The following is a 22,309-nucleotide window of genomic DNA, read 5'->3' as shown; positions in this document are numbered from 1 at the left end:
TGCTGTTAGAATGGATCCTCGAGCACCTTGTCTTGGAGAACATTAAAACCTCCACCAGGCCCTCATTTCAGGAAACATCCGTGAGAGACAGCCCCGGCACCTCTCAAAAGACAGGATTGCAGAGTCAGACAGGATTGGCCAGCCACACAGGGAGGTGGTGGCAGCAGAGAGCAAGCACGTTTTTAACTGTTCCCGTATTTCATATCCTACATTGAGACCAAGTCTGTCATTTCCTTTGGGAACATCTTCTACTGTTCCTGCTTCTGCAGGCAACAAAAAGCAAGAGCCAGCGGAGGCATAGCGGGGAGGGGGTGTTTGATGTCCTCCTTGACTTCCTGATTTCTCTGTTGACTTTCTGCGTGGTTCTATCACTTTATCACGATTGCCGCATTTTGTATATTAGAGTAACTTCCCAAAGACTGTACGCTGGATGAAAGCAGCTGGTACACCTCTCAGCTCATTGCTCATTACGTGTTGCTCTGCTCCAGAAATCAAAATGAGACCCGTGTATTTTGGGCTCTGTGTGCCCTAGAGCCTAGAACTATGCAATACTATCTGCTGTAGTCTAGCAGATGTAGACTGTGCATAAAAGGACAGCCATGGCTGTGTTCCAGGAAAATCTTATTTATTAAAAACAGGCAGCAGCCTGGACTTCACTGATCCCCAAGCTAGAGTGTGGGGTGCCAGGAGGCAAACGGCTCAAGTCAGGTTGTAGAAGAGTCAAGGGCCAGACCAGAGAGGCCTCTGGAGGCCACTGTTAGGAAGTTGGAGTTGGAGTCCAGTAGCTGCCATCTTATTTACTTCCTAAAAAGCTTTCTGAATGCAATGTGGAAAATGGAGAGGAGCAAAACTGGACATTGGGAAGCCAACTAGGAAGTTCATGTGGGAATCCATGCAACAGATCATGGTAACGTCCCAGAATTCGGGAACAGCGTTAGCAAACCTGCTCCTGGACCGGAGTTGGTCATGAATGGAAAAGGAAAGGCAGGAACCAGGGCTGGCACTGGCACTTCCAGCTCATGGGTGACCGGGATGGCATTTTGGGGTCGTAATGGATATTTGATGATGACAGTTGTTTTCTCAGCTCCCACGAATGAGATTTTCTTTGCACTGACAATGGCATGCCTGAGGTAGATTCTTCCTCTCCCTGGTTTTTAAGGTTGGCCTGTCCCTGCGATACTGTTTCTGTTTGATTACTCGACACTCAAACTCATTAAAGCATCACTGCTGCCCATATCCCGCTTGAGTTAGCAGTATTCCGCTCTGGCCGCTGACACCGCAGGCTCAACAGACCATTGTATCGTAGCTCGCCGAGCCTTATTACGGAACCAGGAACTAACTGACCATCGAGTTCAAAGAATGTCGGCGAAGCATTTAATTTTGCAGCTCCCACCAAACACTCCAGGTGAAGAGATACAGTACACAGTAGAAATAGTAATTCTGTGCAGCCCTCCTTATTCAGCGATTGCAGGAAGCCCGTGTATCCATTTTAAGCAAGCCAGTTACTTGCAGGAGCCCCCATGCTGTCAGATCGGGGAGCCTCGGTCACCTGAAACCCCTCTGTGCACAGGAGAGAGGGTGTCCTGGAGCTCTCCCGTCTGACGGTTACAAAGATTGGAACGTTGATCCCAAGTCTTGAGCTCGTCACCACGCCTCACACCCCTCCCCTGCTGGCTCCCATGGGCTTTTGCTTTCCATGGTCTACAGCAGAGCAGGGGCTGGAAAACTCTTACTCCCTTCCTTCCACTGCCCTGCACTCTTCTGTTGACATGTTTTTCTTAGGTCATTACACAATTGAGCAGAGTTCTAAAAAGGCCACCCGGGGGCCCTCGCTCCAATTACCCTCATCACTGAGTTTTGGTAGCAATCTGAGTTCCTATTAAAAAATGCCTTTTTCTGCCTTAAACAGCCAGTTAAGTTCCTTATTCTCCAGCCAGTTCTGTAACTGCCCTGTGCCTGTTTCTAAGCAGAGGCCATTCACCACCTAACTCCCCAGGTTATCACGGACACCCTTCCTCATCAGAGGTGGAGAGCAAGCTCGGAGGGCGTGTACTGTTCTTAGGCTCAGGCCAGGACGGCTCCTGCTGTGGTCGATCTGACATGGAATAGGCTGGCAGCGTGGATTTTCCCATCCACCCCTCTTCCAGTTAATTTTAGAAACTTGAGTTACCATGGTAATGGTTCAGTGGGGTTTTTCGTGGTTCTCTTTTGATTCAGTCATTTGCTGCTCTGCCCTTTAAATTAAACTTTTTCAATCTGCAGCTAAATTGGGACACGAGATATGCTTGGAATAGGGACCCATGAAGGTGCTGCAGCCCCACGGGATTTTTTTTTTCTTTTAAACAAGCAAGTCAGGGTGGGTAGAGGATGTCTTTGGTGTGCAGTGACCAAGACAGCTCCTGGAAGCTTCCATGCTGGAGAGAACGGGCTGCAGGCAGTCAAGGTAATCATGGGGTGCTGGAGAGAAGTGCGTCCCAGGGCTTCTCCAGGCACTGAGCTCCTCCAGGGTAGGTCTCTGCTGCTTTGATCGTGTAATCCCCAGCACTGAGCACATGGCCTGACCCGCAGTCTGGGCTTCGTCAGCGGATAAACGCATGTGCGCCCAGCCAGACTTCCCTCCTCATCTCTTCCTTCCACCCTTGACGAGAGCGTGGAATTCTAATGACCGGACCACCAGGGAGTGTCGCTTCCCTTCCATCCTTGGAAGGCCACAGCCTCTGCATCCCTACCATCCCGCTGCCCTCCCTGCCTTCCGCTGGGTAGCATTCCCCTTCTCCACCGGTCAGCACCCACGAGCCCCTTTTTAACTGGGTGGGAGGGGACCAGACTGCACAGATGCTAGAAGGTCACAGAAGCGAGCTCACAGTGGTTCACTTGGTTCAGACTTCAGACTTCAGACTTCTTTAATGTTCATATCAACTGTGTGCTGTGTACAGGTTTCCAATCCCAGTTTTATACAGGCTCATAAAGGTGCAGGACATTGTCCAAGGTCTGTCATGTGGTCTAGGGCAGAACCAGAGCTCTCAGCCAGTCACTCCAACTCCCAAACATGGACTAACCACCATGCACGCTGCCCCTTTGTAGGGGTACGCCTGTCCCCATTCACACGACCCCTTACTTCCCTGTGTCAGTGGACAGGTGCCTATTAATAGTAGCGACTGTCTATGCAGACTGTACTGTCCATGTCAGGACTTCACCTGTGTCAGCGCTGAACCCCGCGGTGCTGCTGCGGGGGGGGCGGGCAGGGGGGCATTTATCGGCCCTACTTTACAAGTGAGGGAACCAAGCATGAGTCTTGCCCAGAGTGTCACAGAGACTCAAGCCTAGGTGGGATTTGGGCCAGACTCAGGGATGAGGGTTGCACAGTTGGTGAAAGGCTAAATATACGGACCTACAGTGGCTACACCATGTGTAAAAGCAGAACTCTGAGGGGCACTGGGGTGGCTCAGTCCATTAAGCATCCGACTTTGGCTCAGGTCATGATCTTGCGGTTCTTGAATTTGAGCCTGGCATTGGGCTCTGTGCTGTTTTGGATCCTCTGTCCACCCCCATCCCGCCCTTCCCCTGTACTCACTCTGTCTCTCTCTCTCTCTCAAAAATAAACATTAAAAAGAAAGAAAGAAAAAAAGCAGAACTGTGACCCACAGCCTCCAGCAACCAGCCCAGGACACCAAGTCATTAACTGCAATAACCAGCCAGGAAGTCAAACAGTAACCCTGGTAACAATGGGCCCCAAACCTCCAACACTTGACTGACAACTGACAGCTCCCCTACGCTTTGTCCCGGTTTCCAGCTTGGGGCCAACCAGCGTAAGCCAGATATGCAGCCCTCACGAATCTCACGGGATCAGGATGCCCTGTCTCTAGCTCCCCACACAGCCGCCCCCACGGGGCACACCTCAAGCCTGCCCTTCTTCCCACTCCGCTGCCCGCCTTTGAGTCTCTGCCCGATTGCAAGCGATCGCGGCTGACTCCCTTGCTACAGCAAACTCTGAATAAATAGCCTTCGCTTTTCTCCTTTGCTTGGGCTTCTTTGATTTCCACACCGAGGGGGAGCGGGCACGGGCGCCAGCTCCGAGGGAAGGCGCTTGCCCGAGTGGGGTCGTGAGCACAGGTGTCCAGTGCTCCCACTGAGCCAGAGGGGCCGCGGGCGTTCCCGTACCGCCTCAGCCACCTCGCCGCCAGCCTGACGTCACACGCGGCATACGGCGAGATGTCATGAGCGGGCCCGGCAGAGGGAAGGACCCAGGTCATCCCAACAGAGGGGACAGCTTTCTTCATGAAAGCGGTGGCATTTGAGCAAAGGCCAGGAGCAAGGTAGAATTTGCTAGGCTGCGATGGGGAAAGGGGGTGAGGTTGCAGCAGAGAAGCTGGGGTCCCTGCGCTGGGTGCTCTTGCCGCACCCCCTGCGGCCCATCCCCCCGCTTCTCCTCGCCGCACACACGGTCCCCCTTCCCCAGGCTGCGTCAGCAGGGCCTTCCTACCCTCTGGCTTCCGGTGGCTGTGGCCAGTGGGGAGCACTAGCAGAAGGTAGAGGGGGTGGAAAGAGAAAAATTCAGCCTATCTGTCCCCCCAGCTTCCTGTCGGCTCTCCTAGGTCCTAGGAGCCACCCAGGCCTGAGGCTGGGAGAGCCTTCTGCTGTCCCGTCATTAAACTCTTCCAGCCTCCCTTTTTATTTTTTATTTATTTTTAATTTTTTTTTTTTTTTTTTTTTAACCATTTATTCATTTTTGAGAGACAGAGACACAGCAAGAGCAAGGGAGGGGCAGAAAGAGAGGGAGACACAGAATCCGAAGCAGGCTCCAGGCTCTGCTCTGTCAGCACGGAGTCTGAAGGGGGGCTCGAACTCACGAACTGTGAGATCAGGACCTGAGCCGAAGTCGGACGCTTAACCGACCGAGCCACCCGGGTGCCCCCACCCCCACGCCCACCACCCCAGTTTCCCTTTTTAAACCAGGAGGCTGTGGGACCCACTTGGACAGGCAGTAGGCACAGGCAGGAAAGCTGTGGGTGTGTCTGAAGAAGTGAGCACCCTGTTCTAGGCTGGGCCGGCCAGCACCTAGGAGGGCAGGTAGGGATGCAAGCAGTGAGAGGAGGGGGGAACCCACTCTCACAGTGCGGAGCCGGGACTTTGCCCTTGGGACGTAGGAAGTCCAGGCAGGGTTGTGAGCAGGAGAGCAGAGCCCGCTCAGGTCTGCAGGTCTGCACAGGCTGGGCCTGGCCTGACTGGGTCTGGGCTCCATCTCGGCCACTTCGGAGAGAAACCCACATGCTCTGTCTCCACACTCCCAGCCCTGAGAGGTGGTAGGTCTGTAGATGACTCCGGGAGAGGGTTAAGTGGCCCCCATCTAATTTGTGGAAGGGGAGGTTCTGGAAGAACGGGACAGTGCTTTCGTACTCAACACCTGCACAGTTCTCTATCATCCTGAGCTCTGCCAGCTGCCCGTCAAATAACAGTACGACTATTTCAGCTGCAGGCGTGGTTCCACATTCCCTGAGCAGATCACCTCAAGAGACCTGAGTGGGACCTGTCCTCATACCTCCTGAGTCTCTGGATGGTGGCCAGGCAGACGAGGGCTCAAGTCCCAGCTCTATCGCTTGCTGGCTGTGTGACCCGGGGCGGACGACCTGACTTCTCTGAGACTAACTTTTCTCACCTGTGAGGTTAACCGAGCTCACAGCCATGGAGCACTTGGCATGTGAGGCGCTTAGTCTCACGTGAAAGGCCGCAGGTGTTACTGGCAGGACAACGCCCTGAGACGGACACCTGCAGAGCCCCAGAGTTAGAGACCCTCTGCCCACTTCCAGCAACATATCTTCACGGAGCACCATCTAGGGCACTGGGGATACAGCAGTGACTAAGCAGAATACAGCTCTGCCCACCCACAGTTACGTTTGAGTAGGAAAGGGAGAATTCCATACACAGTATAGCGGACGGTGACACGTGCTGACAAGTGCTGTGAAGACAGACAAGGCCAGGGGAGGGGCTGGATGGAGAGGCTTAGCGGTGGCCCGGAAAGTCCTCCCACTAACACTGATCTAGGAGCAGAGACTTGGGTGGGATACGGTGTGAGAGATGCAGATGCCCAGGGAGCGGCATACAGAGCAGAGGGCATAGCAAGGGCAAAGGCCCTGGGGCAGGTGCGTGCTTGGTGTGTTCTGAAACCACAGAAAGGAGGCCACTGAGTCTGTAGCATAGAAGCTGGGAAGGGGCAAGAGTGGAGGCCATGGGGAAGATTCGGACTTTGTACTGAGTATGTGGGAAGCTGCTGGAAGGTATTGAGCAGAGGATTCACATGAACAAAGGCATTTAGCTTCTAGAAGGACCGCTGTGCAGCTAATGGGGAAAAGGCTAGAGGGTAAGTGGGGGTGGGGCAGGGATGCCTGTGGCTGGGATAGGGGTGGCCGTGGTGGAAGGTGTGAGACTAGGACCAGGACGAGGACCTGCCAGGGGCTGCTCTGTGCTTGTGAGGATCAGCTGTGTCTTGTGCTCCCCTTTGAGGAATCCTTGTCCTGCCGGCTGGGATGCTGGGATGGGAGCATCAGCCCCCCAGTGTATGCAAAACAGGTCTCCCTTCCCCCTGGGGTGCGGGGGCCCAAGTTGTTAGGATTTTCGGAAATCTCCGGAAGTGGTGAACTCGTTCATGGTCAATAAAGCTCCTTCTTGGAAGCCCCTCTTGTAATGCTTCCGTTAGCAGCCATTTCCCCTAAATTATTCAGAAAGTTGTCTGCATTCGGAAGCTCCAAGGGCGCACACTCAGCAGTTCCCTGGGTGATAAGGCCTCACGGGCAGGCGTAGCACCAGTGAGCTGATTTTGCGTGCAGACCCAGAGAGCAGACCCGGGGCGGCCCTGGGCCTTGTGAGCATTTGAATACGACTTGTCTCACTAGGTGTCAAGATGCCGGGGCGTCATATACCCCTTCTGACGGAAGTTCGCATTTCACGCTCAGCAGCAGCTGCACAGTCGAGGCTCCTGGTGCTTGGCCGGGATCAGTCAGTGATTGTGCTGCTGGGCCCCAACCAGCTGCGGCCTGGAGGTGGCGGCCACTGCTGCAGGAAGAGGGGCGGAGGCGTTTGCTTCTCAGCTTCCACCTCTTACGTTGGCAGCTGCAGCCACAGAACTTCCCCCCCCCCCGCCCTGGCCCCCGGCAACAGGGCCAGGGATGCCCCTATCTGATTTGTGAAGAGACAACTTCCAGAATGTCGGGAATGTGCTGTTTTGGAATACAATGAGTGTTCTGTCCATCCCAGGTAGCACCGAGGCTGGTGAAGCGGTCACAGCCTCTTGTGGAGCATCGCGGTGAACGTTTGCCTAATAAGAAAGCCTCTGAGAAGTCCTGTACTATAACGACCAATAATAACTAGGGTTTGCTGAGTACTTACTGTGTGCCAGATACTGTTTTAAACTTTTTAAATGTATTTTCTTTGTGTCCCTAGTCAACCCTACGAGGTGGATTCTACTATGACCCTGTTTCACAGATGAGGGTTTTGAGGTGCAGAGAGGAGAAGTAACTTGACCTAGGTCGCACAGCTCATAAGTGACAGAGCTGAGAATTGAATCTAAACACTTGGGTTCCAGAGCCTGCGCTCTGAACAGCTACCAAGGGACTAGTTTGATTTGTTCGATCCAGTTTTCCTCACACCTGTTTGACCAAGGTCCCCGTTTTCACGGACTGTCTCTCGCCATCTCACTTACTCTGGAAGACTCTCCAGAATATGTTGACCAGAGTGTAGGATGCAGTCTACATGGGAGCTCTTGGAGAAGGAAGACAACCCCACTGCTGGAGCACTGTGGTGGGGTGGCAAACGGGCAGGCGGAATGTGATGGATTTGGGCCTCAGACTCCTGAGTGCAAATGCTAGGTGTGCCAGCTATTTGCTGTGTGACCCTCAGTACGTTACTTAACCCCTCTGGGCTTCAGTTTTCCCCTCTTGAAGATTGGCAAGACCAGGCTTCACTCAGCTTCAGAGTTCCCCTCGTCTTCTTATTCAGTGTTTGAGTCTCTCTGTAAATGAGGAGATTGTGAATGATCGTGTTCCAACGTTAGTTTACAGATAGGAAAAAGTACTCGGGGAGTACCTACTTCTTTACAAGATTGCGTGGCCCTGAGGAGGACTCCCAGGAGAGAGCCTGGCCCTGGGCCACCAGGACTGCCTCTTGAGAGCGTGTGAAAAATGAAAACGAGTCACGGGTGAAGAGCAGGGGTTCCGGACCCAGACGCCTGGGCTCTTCCCGGTTTCTCTGCTGGGAAGCTGTAATGGTAGTCGTGAATGATAACTGAAGCTTTGGACCAGTGGGCACGTTCCTTGACATCCCTGTGTTCCCATTTCCTCATCTGTAAAATGGCCTGCTTCATAGGATGGCATATTTGTTTCCTGTGTTCACCGTAACAGACCCCCACAGACTGGATGGCTTAAAACAACAGAAATGCGTTCTCTCACTGTTCTGGAGGCCAGGGGCCTGGGGTTAAAGGATTGGCGGTGTTGGCTCTTTGTGGAGGCTCTGAGGGGAGTCTGTCCACGCCTCTCTCCTGGCTTCTGGTGGCTGCTGCAATTCCAGTCTGTCCTCGGCTGGGGCAACAGTGACTTCAGTCTCTGCCTCCATCTTTCCATGGCCTTCTCCCTCGTCTTGTTTTGTGTCGTCTCTTATAAGGACACTCATCGTGGGATTGAGAGCCCTTCTAATTCGGGATGATCTCATCTTGGGGGCTTTACCTTAATTATATCTACAGAGACCCTTATTCTAATAGATGACATTCTGAGATTCCAAGTAGACATAGCTTTGGGCGGGGGGGACACCCTGGAACTCTTCCTGGCCTGAGCGTGGATGTGGCCGTACGACTGGAGCCCGGAAGCAGAGACTGGAGAAGTGCTGCCCAGCAGAAACTGAGCACACGCGCTGGCTCCATGGGGGCGGAGAAAAGGAGAGAGTGCAAGGCAGCCTGAATGTGCAGACCCGGGGGAACAGATGACCAAGGAGAGTTGGGAGTCTGTCGTAAGAAATTGCACCAGTGAACACAGGCCACTGACTTACTCAACACTGTGTTGGGCACCAACTGTAGCATGGTGGACAGAAGCAAGCCTGGGCCCACCCTCGCGGCTCTCAGGGTCTGCTCGGTCTACCTGAATGTTGTTGTTGCATCTTTGGTAATAGGAAAAAAAAAAGGCAGCCTAAATGTACATCTCATCAGCAGAGTGTTAAAGTAAGTTGTGATGCGTGTGTATAGTGGGATACTTCACAGCTACTCTTTAACAAAGGTGTGGGTGGGTGAGGAGAGATGTCCACATGCAGAAGTATCTGGACAGCAGGAACGAAAGTGTGTGTGGGCACCCACAGAGAAGTTTTGAAAGATTTCCACTGTGGGTCAAGAAACTAACAGCCAGGGGCGCCTGGGTGGCTCAGTGGGTTGAGCGACCGACTTCGGCTCAGGTCATGATCTCGCGGTCCGTGGGTTCGAGCCCCGCGTCGGGCCCTGTGCCTGGAGCCTGCTTCAGATTCTGTGCCTCCCTCTCTCTCTGCCCCTGCCCCACTCATGCGCTGTCTCTCCCTGTCTCAGAAATAAATAAACATTAAAAAAAAAAAAAAAAAGAAAGAAAGAGAAAGAAACTAACAGCCAGTGAGCAAAGTCCGAGCTGCTGCCTGTTTATGTAAATAAAATGTGATTGGGACACAACCGTCCTCATTCACCAGTGTATCCTCAGCCGCTTTTGTGCTACACCAGTAGAGTAGTTGTGACTGAAACTATATGACCCACAAAGCATGAAATACTACTGTCCAGCCCTTGACAGAAAAAGTTTGCCAAGCCCTGGTTTACACCAAACTCTTCAACTGTTTTGTCCTAGTAGGTTTCGGGGCTGGGGTGTGTGTGTGAACATTTCTATTTTGCTTTTAATTTTAATGGATTTTTATAATCAGAAATAAAGCTCAGTTTAGAAGAAAAAAAAAAAAAGCATAAGGGACGCACCCTACCTGATTTTGAGACTTACTATAAAGCTCCAGTTATCAACATACTTAGTGGCATAAAGATCGGTATATGGTTCAAACAGAATAGAGAATCTAGGAGACCTAGGCTTGTATGGTCAATTGATTTGCAACAAAGGTGCCAAGGTAACTCAATCGGAAAGGGTAGGCTTTCAACAAATGGTTCTGGAACAACTGAATATCCAGAGGGAGGGGGGAAAAGAACATTGAACCATAAACAAAAATTAAGTTGCAGTGGATCAGAGATGTAAATGTAGGAGCTAGAGCTGTAAAATTTCTTCCAGGCAAAGATTTCTTGGAGAGCACACAAAAAGCAGGAAACATAAGAGAAATAATTAATACAGTAGACTTCATAAGACAAATTTTAAACACTTTCTCTTCAAAAAGGCACTGTAAAGGAAGAGACAAGCCACAGACGGGGGAGAAAATATTTGCAAAACACATTTCTGGAAAAGGGATTGTGTCCCAAAACAGACAAAGAATTCTTACTCCTCACCAAGTAGCCAAACGACCAAATTTTAAAACGGGCAAGAGATGTAAATAGACACTTCAGCAAAGAAGACCTGCATATGGTGAATCAGCACGGGAACAGAGGCTCAGCGGCGTCATTAGTCCCTGGGAAATGCAACCTAAAACCTCCGTGAGCTATAACTACACGCCTATCGGAATGGCTACAATTCAAGACTAGCCACATTAAGTCCTGGTGAGGATGCAGAGTGGCTGGGGGAAGGGAAAATGCTGCAGCCGCCCCGAGGAAACAGTGTGAGAGTTTCTTCTAAGAAGCCTACACTCCCCGTAGGACCCAGCAGCCTTACCCCTCAGGTATAAACCCAAGAAATACGAAAATATTTGTCAGCACAAAGACCTGCATTCCAGAAACCGGAAACCACCCAGTTCCCGCTCTCAACACAAATTGTGATCCCTGCGTACAACAGAATGCTACTTGCATTTAAAAAAAATTTTTTTAATGTGTATTTATTTTTGAGAGAAAATCTCAGACAAAATCTGAAGCAGGCTCCAGGCTCTGAGCTGTCAGCACAGAGCCCGACGCGGGGCTCGATCTCAGGAACGGCGAGATCATGACCTGAGCTGAAGTCGGACGTTTAACTGACTGAGCCACCCAGGCACCCCAACTCCGCATTTTCAAAGAGGGAACCAGGAATATGGATGAATCTCAGAAGCATCATGCCAAGTGAAGGGAGCCAGATACAGCGGGCTATGTACTGTATAATTCCAGTTACGTGACTTTCTGGAAAAAGTGAATCTCTTTGGACAGAACACAGATGAGTGTTTTCCAGGGGCGGTGAATTGACAACAGAGGAGCACAGAGAACTGGAGGGATGGAAAGGTTCTGTATCTTGTTTGTGGTCGTGGTTATGCAGCTGTTTCACTTTGTTCAACTCTAACTGCGCATTTTGAAAGGGTGCATCTGAGTGTGTGTAAATTATATATACTTCGATCAACCTGACTTTTTAAAATATATAATCTGGAGGAAAGTATACTTAAAAAAAATTTTTTTTTTTTATAAAAGGCACACAAGAGTTGATTTTTCAGGGGAGTGACAAGGAGTCGGTCTGAACAAGGCAGTGAACATTCCAACAGAGTCCAACAGGGACTCTGAACTCCGGGGGTCAGGCTTGGATGCCATTCTCAGGGCGTGGTGAGCCAGTCAGGGGTCTCAAGTGAGGGAACAATGGTGAGGCATGAACCCCGAGGGGTCCGTACGTTACAGGGAGAGAAGGAAGGGAAACCAAGACGTACAGTCAGCGTAGACAGTGACAAAGTTGGTTGACGGTAGGCATGGTTTTAGAACGGATAATACAATGCAAAGAGAAAGAAAGGGGTGAACAAATCTCTCTCACCTCGGCCCTCCATGCTGGGAGCTCCCAGCGTTACCAATTCTGTGTGTCCTAGAAACGTTCCACACAGTCTTGCTCCTGGGTGGCTCAGTCGGTTGAACGTCCAACTTCGGCTCAGGTCATGATCTCACGGTCTGTGAGTTTGAGCCCCATATCAGGCTCTGTACTGACAGCTCAGAGCCTGCAGCCTGCTTCGGATTCTGCGTCTCCCTTCTCTCTCGGCCCCTTCTCCGCTCACTCTCTGTCTCTGTCTCTCTCTCTCTCTCTCTCAAGAATGAAAATTAAAAAAACAAAAATGTCCCATGCATTTTTTTAAATGTGTATTTATTTTAGAGACAGAGTGTGAGCAGGGGAGGGGCAGAAAGAGAGGGAGACGCAGAATCCAAAGCAGACTCCAGGCTCTGAGCTGTCGGCACAGAGTCCGACGAGGGGCTCGAACCCACGAACTGCGAGATCGTGACCTGAGCCGAAGTCGGCCCCTTAACCGACTGAGCCACCCAGGAGCCCCTCCATGCATTCTTCATTGAACTTTGCTTCTTTTCGTGTATCAAGATAACTTTCAGATGGTTCCATATCAGCGTATGTAGAGCTGCCCTGATCTTTTCGAGAGGTGTAGTATTGTATGGACATCACAACTAATGGTTCATTTAGCCCGGCCACAATTGATAGACATTTAGATCATTTCCGATATGTGTACTATTACAAATGATGCATCCGTGAACACTCACATTAAAAAGTCATTTCTCATCTGTGTGAGTGTATCTGTCAGATAGACCCTAGAGAGCGGAATGGTTGCACCAAAGAATATGTACGTTTTTATTTTGCTGTGTATTGCGAGCCCTGTCTCCACCTGGGCTGTACCAGTTCACCCTCCCATCAACCGTGCATGGATAATTACACCTGTTTTCCCCAGACCTGGCCAGCAAAACGTGAAATCAAACTTTGCGTTGGTCAGTGTGCTAGGCAAGAAATTGCATCTCCTGGGAAATCTGATTTGCTTCTGGAGGAAGGAATAGTTTAGAAGCAAAGAGACACCCAGTCATGAGCGCTGGCTGCTTTCGTGCCTCCCTCAGGCCAGACAGCGCCTCTCCGTGAATTAGAAAGAGGCCCTCCTCCTCTGGACACCTGAGTGCCATCTGCCAGAAGACTGTGGTGATAACCGTACAAATCTGAGATGACTCTGCAGCGAAGACACCCCCTGGAGCTGGGGACAACACAGCCTGCTCTACCCCAGGCATGACGGGAGCTGCTGGCGGTTTTGAGAGCACCGTGGTCTCCGGGTAGTAACCAGATTGCCTGCAATTAATGTAGTAGAAACAGCGGATACAGGACAGGAATTCCAGCTGACAGCGGAGCAGAGGGCATTGGCTTGAGGGACAGCCAGAATAAATGGAAACTTCATTATCCATGGATTATGCACTTAGAACTCAGGTCCCAGGCAACTCCGATATTAGTAATTTGGCCAGCGGGCTCATTAAGCTCTTAAGAAAAGTGAATCTAGTTAATGAATTAATACAAGATGACATTTTACACACCGAGCAGAAACGAGACCGGGCACCACTGAGTTATGTAACATCATAATTTCTCGAGTGAATGTGATTGCTGCTTCTCGCCTGCCAAAGTGGGCAGATCTGGAGAGAGCCTGCTTTCGGAGACACAAATGAGCCTGCTAAGATCTGCAGTCGTTTCCCATTCATTTTAAAGCGCTCCCTCTTGTGTTCTTAAAACTTCAAGTGGTTACATGCAAGGTAGTGTTTTAAAATCTCTGGACCCATTTGCTTTCCTGAGGAAAATCCACCTGCTTTCGTGTTTTAGGAGACATATCGCCCTAAAAAGGAGCTCATTCAATCCTTCCCCTCTCTTCCATTCTTACTGCCCCCCCCACACACACACACACACCCCTGCCAGAGCGAGGCTTCTCCAGCCTCTGCCTCTGGTCCAGAGAAGTTGGTGAGGAGAATGGAAACAATGTGAACACTCAGAGTTAGCATTATCCAGTTGGGGATGATGACAAGTTCTGGGGGTGGATGGTGGTGAGAGTTGCACAGCTATGTGAATGTACTTAGTGCCAGTGAACGATGCCCTTGAAAAGGGTGAGAATGGCAAATTTTATAAGTTACATGCATATTTTACACAATAAAAAAGCAAGAAGGACTGGCATTAACTGAGGGCAAACACTTGCCAGGCACTTCACCAATATATTGTATTTTACCTTCCCCGTAATCCAAGGATTCGGCTACTCTTTTTCCCACCACTGCCACTGCCGCCATTTTAAACATGGAGGCAGCTGGGGCTCATGAAAGTGCAGTAAGTTGCTTCAGCAGCAGCTAGAAGTGATGTCCCCAGAGGGGCACCTGGGTGGCTCAGTCGGTTGAGCCTCCGACTTCGGCTCAGGTCATCATCTCGCAGTTCGTGAGTTCAAGCCCCGCGTCGGGCTCTGTGCTGACAGCTCAGAGCCTGGAGCCTGCTTCGGATTCTGTGTCTCCCTCTCTCTCTGCCCCTCCCCTGCTCAGGTTCTGTCTCTCTGTCACTCTCAAAAACAAATAAACATTAGAAAAAAAAATGTTAGAAGTGCTGGCCCCAGGATTCCGCCCCTCAGCTCTGTGCTTGACATCACAGAATGAAGAAGATATTTTCTTTCAAGCCTGAATTCTGAAACATACACACATAGAAGCCCCCACCCGGCTTTTAGTTATCTAAACTGAGAGCAGACAGTACTCCAGCAGCACCCCAGATGGTCACAGCTAATAGACTCGAGAAAAATCCCAAACTGCCTCCTTCCCTCAACTGTCTGCGGCACACTTCTGCGTGTTGTCTGACACCTTACTTGCATCTTTCCGTAAAGTTAATCATTGAAACAGCGACCTACAGGAACATCGTAGCTTTTCGTTCATGTTTGAGTGTGGCCAGAAAGAAATGAACATAAAGCCTGGAGCTTGAGGGGGAAAATCTTCACGTGTCTCAGATTAGGATTGTTTGGGGGAATCGAGACGTTTATATCAGGAAAGGAGAGAAGGTAGTGTGTTCCCCAGCACATGGTTGTTTTTGTTTTTTGTTTTTTTTTTTAATGTTCATTTTTGAGAGAGAGAGGGAGACACAGAATCCGAAGCGGGCTCCAGGCTCCGAGCTGTCAGCACAGAGCCCGACGTGGGGCTCGAACCCACAAACTGCAAGGTCATAACCTGAGCCGAAGTCGGACGCTTATTAACCGACTGAGCCCTCCCACCCAGCGTGTGGTTTTTTGATGGAGAAGTATCTGGGTTCTAGGCCTGGACGCTTCTACTGGCATCGTATGTGAATTTAGACAAGTTAAATCACCTCTGAGCCACTCTGCTGTCTGGAAAATAGGAATCATAAAATACTGATAGCACCTGCCTTACCAGGGTGTGTGAATACACGTTTTTTTCCACTCAGCTGAAGGCATTTATTGAGTGCCTGCTCCGTGCCCGGCACCATCCCGCCACACTGGGGATGCTGTGATGAACAGGACGGGTGTACATCTAGTGACAAGGGATTGGGAATGCTTGGCCCAGCTCCAGGGCACAGGGCCCCGGGCCACTGGGGTTGCTGCTCCCGCTGCTACTTTACGTCTACGTTTTGGCGCCTGTGGACCCACCAAAACCTCACTGCTTCAGAGGTTGGACGTGCACAGGGGGTGATCACCAGATTTGCTCACTTGGGCTGTATTTAGACTATTCTTCCAGCTGGGCCGCAACAGTGGTAGTCGTGGTTCTTCTGCAGAGACGAGGAGTCCCCAGCTTGAGACACCACTCTGGCTTCCTAGGGCCAGCTTGGACCTTGTCTTGTTGCCACATGTGTTCTGCTGACCGGAAAGCCCCTCACCTGAGAGTGTGAAGCATGGCTTGTTATACACTTGGAAAGGCGGGGTGGGCCACCTGCTGGGGGTAGGACACGTACCAGACCGTTGCTTGCAGACTCTGAGGAAGTGCTTGCAGATTGCCTAGCGAGTCTGGTTAGGGGGCCGCAGGACGGAGCTTTAGGGGCAGGGCTCTGATGTCAGATCACTGGGCTCAGATCACATACCGCTGTCTTTTCCTAACCCTGTGACCCTCATTAGGGGACCCAACCCCTCTGAGATCCCCTTTCCTCATCTGAAAAAGAAGGCGGTTACAGCATCTAGTTCATGGACTTGCTGTGAGGCAAGTAGATGGAATAAAGCATGTGTCTGTGTGTCTCGAACACGCTACCCCCATAGGGGCACAGTGTGTCAGCCGTTCTGAGTGCTCGATCGTTATTCACACATTCCATGCTCCCGATTGCCCAGGGGATTGGTCACTCTTACTATCCCCATTTTACAGACGAGGAAATTACAGCACAGAGAGGTTGGCCACTTTCCAAGGGGCACATAGACAGTGAGTTCATTCATTTGTTGAATGAACGAACGAATGAGTTCCAAAGGGCACAGAGGCTGGGACTTGAACCTAGTCTGGCTCCAGGGTGCATGATGTCGGCCTGTGCCGTGCTGGCTCTCTATCTTGAAAGCTCCAGATAGGGCCTGGTGTAAAATAAGCACTCTGCAGACAGAGGGAGCCCCAGCCAAACCGACCCCTGTTCCTCATAGACGTGATGCTTCGAATTCCCAGGGGATTTCCAGCCCCGGGCAACCATTCATCTGTTTTCTGTCTCTATAAATTTGCCATTCCTGGACATTTCCTATAAATGGAATGATACAGCATGTGTGCGTCTGGCTTCTTTCGTCTGGCATAATGGTTTCAAGGTTCACCCGTGGTGTCACATGCATCAGTCCTTTTCATGGCCAAACAGTATCCCGTCGTGTGGGCACCCCACATTTTGTTTATCCACTCACCAGTCACTGGACACGATGGGGTGGTTTCCACGTTCCGGCTGTTGCAAATCGTGTTGCTCTGAACGTTTGCGTGCGCTTCCTGGGACTGACTCTGAAGCAGAAGGTGAGCCGGGTTGGTAACCTCCCTCCTCTTTTCTCCCCTCTGGGGTTTCGCAGAACCAGGCAGTGGGCAGGTGTTTGTGACCTCAGAGAACCAGCTCGTGTACTACCCCAGCATCACCTACGCCATCATCGGCAGCTCTGTCATCTTCGTGCTGGTGGTGGCCCTGCTGGCCCTGGTCCTGCACCACCAGCGGAAGAGGAACAACCTCATGACGCTTCCGGTGCACCGGCTGCAGCATCCCGTGCTGCTCTCCCGCCTGGTGGTCCTGGACCACCCCCACCACTGCAACGTCACCTACAACGTCAACAACGGCATCCAGTACGTGGCCAGCCAGGCCGAGCAGAACGCGTCGGAAGTGGGCTCCCCGCCCTCCTACTCAGAGGCCCTGCTGGACCAAAGGTGCGTGCTGGGTGGCAGAGCCTGGGGGAGGGAGGTCACCGTGGGGAACGCGGGACAGGCGCACACACCTGGGTTCCGGGTGCCTGCCACGAGCCCGCGCTCAGCAGCAGACGCGACAGCAGTGTCTGGCCTTTACCGGGTCCTGGCAAGACAGTATCATCTCATTTACTCCTCTCTGCAAGCCACTGGGGGAGGTTCATTATTTGCCTTAGTTTTACAGACGAGCACACGGAGGCTCTGGGATGGTAAGTTACTTGTCCGAGGACATAGACCTAGGATCCTGGCCAACTCAGCCACACTGATACATGTTCAGACCATGGGGCCTCACCCGCTACTCCAGAACAGCGGCCAGTGGCCATAGTAGAGGTGGTTCGTACTGTTGAACCAATGAACGAACGGATGAATGAATGAATGAATGAATGAATGAGTTCCTTGATTGCCTTCATTTATAAAATTAAAGGAGTAGAATAGAGCACTCTCAAGCTTTTTAAAACAACAGGACCCTCATTTCAAATGGAGTTGGACTGGAAAGCCCAACAGAGAAAGTCAAAAAGCAGAATTCTGTATGGAAGCAGGTGGTAGGCCTCCCCACCCTCCCCTCCCTTCTTGGGTGACCTCCAGGGTGTCCCCAAGAACCCATTTGGGAAGTTCACTTTGGCTCTCAGAGTCAAAGAAACAAGAGTGCTCTCTTCCTCTGAGCCCAGGACTTACCGGGTGTGGCAAGAGGCCTTTTCAAGCTCTTGTGCCCGGGCTGACTGGGCTCCTCTCGGACCCGCTCCAGTGGCAGCTCTCGTATTTTTTAAACTTTGTTTCTCCTTCTCATAAAAGATAACCGTCACTTGAGCAGGCTGTGCTTAAGAACATCATTGCAAATAAGTGTCCGAGCCCAGGACCTCACTCACCACTCATAACCTCTTTATTTGGACCCTCCAACGCAGAGTAAAGTTTAAATTGCTGAATCTGGAGTCGGAACACCTGGGTTTCAATCCCAGAACTGCTGCTTACTAGTTATTTGTGGTCCTCTGCAAGTCACTTAATGCCCCCTTGCCTCAGTTTCCTCCCCAGTACAATGGCCTGCCCTTAGTGTTCTTGTGAGCACTAAATAAGGTAATGAAAGTAAGGCAGGGGGGCACGGTGTCTGACTCCCAGTGAGCACTGCAAAATAGACTCTTCCGTTAAGTTACCGCCCTGCAAGCTAGGTGTCATTATTACCCCTTCTGCAGAGCACCGAGCCATTGAGAAGATACCCTCTCGCCCAAGTCCACATCGCCAGTTCTTGACTTTCAGTAAGAACCCCAAATTCTGTGGACCGTCAGAGGTTCAGTCTTGAACCACAGGGCCCCTCGCTGGTGGAGCCAAGTGTCCCCGCCAGGCCGCCCAGGACAAGGCAAGGGGATGCTCGGCATCCTCGACCCAGAGCCACCCAGAGGATGTGGTTTGGACACCTGCCCGTGCAGCACGAGCCAGCCAGAGCACACTGACCTTTGTCCGTTCCCTTGGTCTTGTCGCAGACCAGGGGTCCTCCCAGAGCCCGGAGAGCCGCCCCACCTGGGGGACACATCAGCATCCCCCAGACCGGGGCGGAAGGTGGGGCGACCGCCTTGCCTTGGCTCCTGACACGTCGTCCTCCCTCCCCTGTCCCCTGCCTCTCCCACCCCATCCTGCCTTCTTCTTTGCAGACCCGCGTGGTACGACCTTCCTCCGCCGCCCTACTCCTCCGACACTGAGTCTCTGAACCAAGCGGACCTGCCCCCTTACCGCTCGCGCTCCGGGAGTGCCGACAGCGCCAGCTCCCAGGCGGCCAGCAGCCTCCTGAGCACGGCAGACAGCGGCCACGGCCACGGCCCGGGGCAGCCCGGCCCCCCGGAGAGCGCCGCGGGGCCCAGGGACTCCGCGCCCAGCCAGGGCGCCGCAGAAGTATAAATCTGGCGCTTCCAAAGTCCATGTGGGTTAATCTGCTCTGACTTGGTACCATCCTAACAACTCAGCTCCTGGGGAGCTCCTCAGGGTGCCTCGAGGAGGGATTTCGGGTGTCAGCCGTCTCTCCGTCCCCTTCCTACCCCCTCCCCCCACCCCACCCCAGATTTCAGGGATGTTCTTTAGAAGGAGACCTGGTGTTTTTCTGGCCTCTCGGGCGACACGATGTGTGGTGCCATCTTTTCTGGGAGGTCACTCGTCCTGCGGGGCCCAGGAGCGTGAGCTCACTTGCCACGTCATTGTGTCATTGTTGGAATGTTGCGGGCAAGGCAACGTAAGTTTGCAGGCGGCCAGATAGAGCGGCATTTGAGGAGTCCTGGGGAACGCAGCGCTCCTGTGCCGAGTTGGCTGTCCAGAAGGGTGGGAGACACCAGCCCGAGTTCCCCGTGGCTGCTACCATACGGCTCCGTGGGAGGTTTGGGTCGGATGATCCTCCAGGAGGCCATCGTGGATGGCTGCCCTGGGAAGAATCCAGGCGAGCACCAAAGCCTGCCTCACACTCTCCTGCGCACCGCCCTAGGTTCGGCCGAGGCCGCGGCCAGTGGAAACAGCCATGAGTTACACCCTTCCGCAATCACCAGTGGACTTTTGGTTCTCCGAGTGACTCTGAACCATTTACTTGATAGATTCAGGCTTTTTAAAACCTTCCCCAAGAATCCTCGTGTTGAGGGTTTTTCTCTGCAACGTCTGTCATCAGCCTCATCCCGGAACGGGCAGGGGGCCTCTGCCATGAGTTCACCCGAGTTCCCAGCTCTTCAAATGCAGGCTGCCGAGAGCCTGGGCCTGCTGAGGGCCACAGCCCTTCTCTGGCTTCTGGACCGTCCCCTTCCTGGCTGTGACCTTCCCGGAGCCAAGGGCTGAGGACCCCAACTTGAATTGGCCAAAAATCTGATCTGGTCCTCCGTCCCTGTAAACCACGCCCATCTGTGCCCATCCATGCAACTTTCAACACTAGCTTCCGACGTCACCTTAACACCCAGAAGTCATCTTACCTGTGCATTTGGACTTGAGGACACTGTGGTTGATGACACACGTGAGAATGTTCAGGACCTCCCACCAGAGCTCCTGGGTCCCTGTGTTGCACACACTCCCCTTCCCAAGGCCCAGATACCAGCGTCCTGATTTAGGATTAGGGCTAGGGTTAGAGTCAGGGTCGGGCTTCTTCTGACTTGCCATAGTTTCTCCTCTAAAAGACGTGGACGGTAGATAATTTGGAGTCAAGATTTGCCATTCGGACTTTTTTTGTTGTTTTTTAATCTCTTAGAAATGCATTTGAAACAGTGTGTTTGTTTTTTCCCTTCTAGTTAAGGGATTATTTATATGTGTATAGGAAAGCAGTCTCTTTGTTTTCTTTTGTTTTTCCTTTAGTGAGGTCCAAAGAAAGATACAAAAAGGAGATCACACCTTTGTCCCGCTGAGCCCTGACACCGGGTCACTGCAGACTGACCTGTGTGCCTGGCGTTCGTGCATTGTTGCACTTTGAGTTATTATTTATCAAGTTCTTGAAGGTTGCAGAAGGAGGGATGTCTTTCTCCCTCAGTTCAGAGCCTCTGTGTTTCTGCTAGTGTTTCTCTTTCTCTGTGCCCAGCCAGCTGCAGGGCCCGCTCCCTGGAGATATAGTGGGTAGAAATGTAGGCGTTATTTGGCAAGAAACCACCCTGATGGGTCACAAAACTGGAACCAGGCGGAACCACTCCAGGCAGCACTCACCCATTCAGGACTTCTTTCCGCAGCAGAAGAAATTTTCGGTAACCTCTTTGATGCTAATTTAAATGGAGCCTGCAGGAGTGGGGGGCGAAGTGGCATTTAGTGATCCTGTTCTGTGGACTTTTTTGTTTTTTTGTTTTTTTTAACCATATCCAAAATATGTTACAGGAAAGCTAGCGACTTGGTGATTTCTTTCTTTCTAAGTTAAAGAAAAGGAGGCTAGTCGTTTCTGTCTTTCATTTTTTAAATAACACTTGAGTTATTTTCCAAGTACTCTGATAAAGAAAGAACTTACGATGGTAGCCAGAGTGTGGTAGGAACTCTGGCTGAACATTTCATCTCCTGTGAGTCAGAATGGCTTTATTTCTTCTCCCTTTGATGGGCCCATGCTCCTTTCTGGTATTTTGGAAGTTGTTTAGAAGAAAGGATTCTAATTTTAATTAATTGTGCAGTGAATTAATCTCACTCGCTTTTCTGCTTCCAGGCATCTTAGGAAAAACAAATGGTCTTAGTAGATAAGAAAACCTATTAATGTTGTTGTTTTTTTTTAAATAAACACAGGGACATTTTTATTATAGATTTGATTTTTTTAATGAATCTTTTTAAAAATATATAAATAGGGCACCAAAGCTACAGGGGTTTTTCCTGTTTTTTCCCTCTACTCAAAATGGCAAATAAGTGGCCAGCAATATTTTTTAACTCATTTCCATCCAGAATATTTTTTTATACATTGCCTAAATCTACACCAACCAGGAAACCATCTCTGTGCTTTTTTCTCAGATGAGAGCAGCGAATTCTTTTTATTTTAGCATTAAAATTAGCAGCACTGTCATTGATAGCTTACCCCCCGATTCAGCCCCTACTCTGAAACTGACATCTTTTTTAAACATGCAACAAAGTGGTTGATAAATAGTGTGTGATGTTCAGAGTTGATGCAAACTGGAAAGTTTGTGTGTGGTTGCTTTTTGTGTTTTGGTTAAGTTTTGGTTTGGGTTTTTGTTTTTGTTTCTTAATTTTTATACTTTTAAATAAACTTGCAGTTTCATTCTTTCTATTGGTGTGAATGGTTCTTAATCCACGTTTCTCCTCCGTGGCAATATAACAAGTGCATGGTCACTTCTTTTGGCTTCTGCAGTGAATTTATGCCATAATAAAATGAGAAAAAAGGAAGAGTATAGTGATGGGACCTCAAAATGTGATGTGGTTTATGGATTCCATAGCCCGTGTGGCTAAGGTGCAGAAGTGAAGTCATGGACACCAGTTAGTATCCTCGGCCCATCAGAAGATGGGCATTAATTGCCATTACTGTAGTGCTGTTTGAGGGAAAAGGGCAAGTGACTGTGACAGCTGTAACAGAGTCTGACCGCATATTCAAGGGCACACCACAGTTCTTGCACAGGTAGGCTGGTTGTTAGTTTTGAACCCCAAATGGCTCAGACTGGCCCTACCAGTGAT

General features: G+C 51.0%; 1 protein-coding gene across 1 annotated transcript in view; it reads left to right on the top strand.

Annotated features, from left to right (window-relative positions):
* The window catches only part of LDLRAD3 (low density lipoprotein receptor class A domain containing 3), a 245,694-nt gene extending 223,788 nt beyond the window's left edge, over positions 1–21,906 (top strand). The window contains exons 5-6 of the mRNA XM_049648165.1: positions 16,825–17,170; positions 18,850–21,906. Of these exons, the coding sequence (XP_049504122.1) occupies positions 16,825–17,170; positions 18,850–19,093 (590 nt within the window). The 3' untranslated portion in view covers positions 19,094–21,906. The remainder of the gene's footprint in view (positions 1–16,824; positions 17,171–18,849) is intronic.
* Positions 21,907–22,309: the final 403 nt, after the last annotated feature.

Source organism: Panthera uncia, chromosome D1, assembly GCF_023721935.1.
Source record: "Panthera uncia isolate 11264 chromosome D1, Puncia_PCG_1.0, whole genome shotgun sequence".
NCBI lineage: Eukaryota > Metazoa > Chordata > Mammalia > Carnivora > Felidae > Panthera > Panthera uncia.
This window is presented reverse-complemented; position numbering and strand designations above follow the sequence as displayed.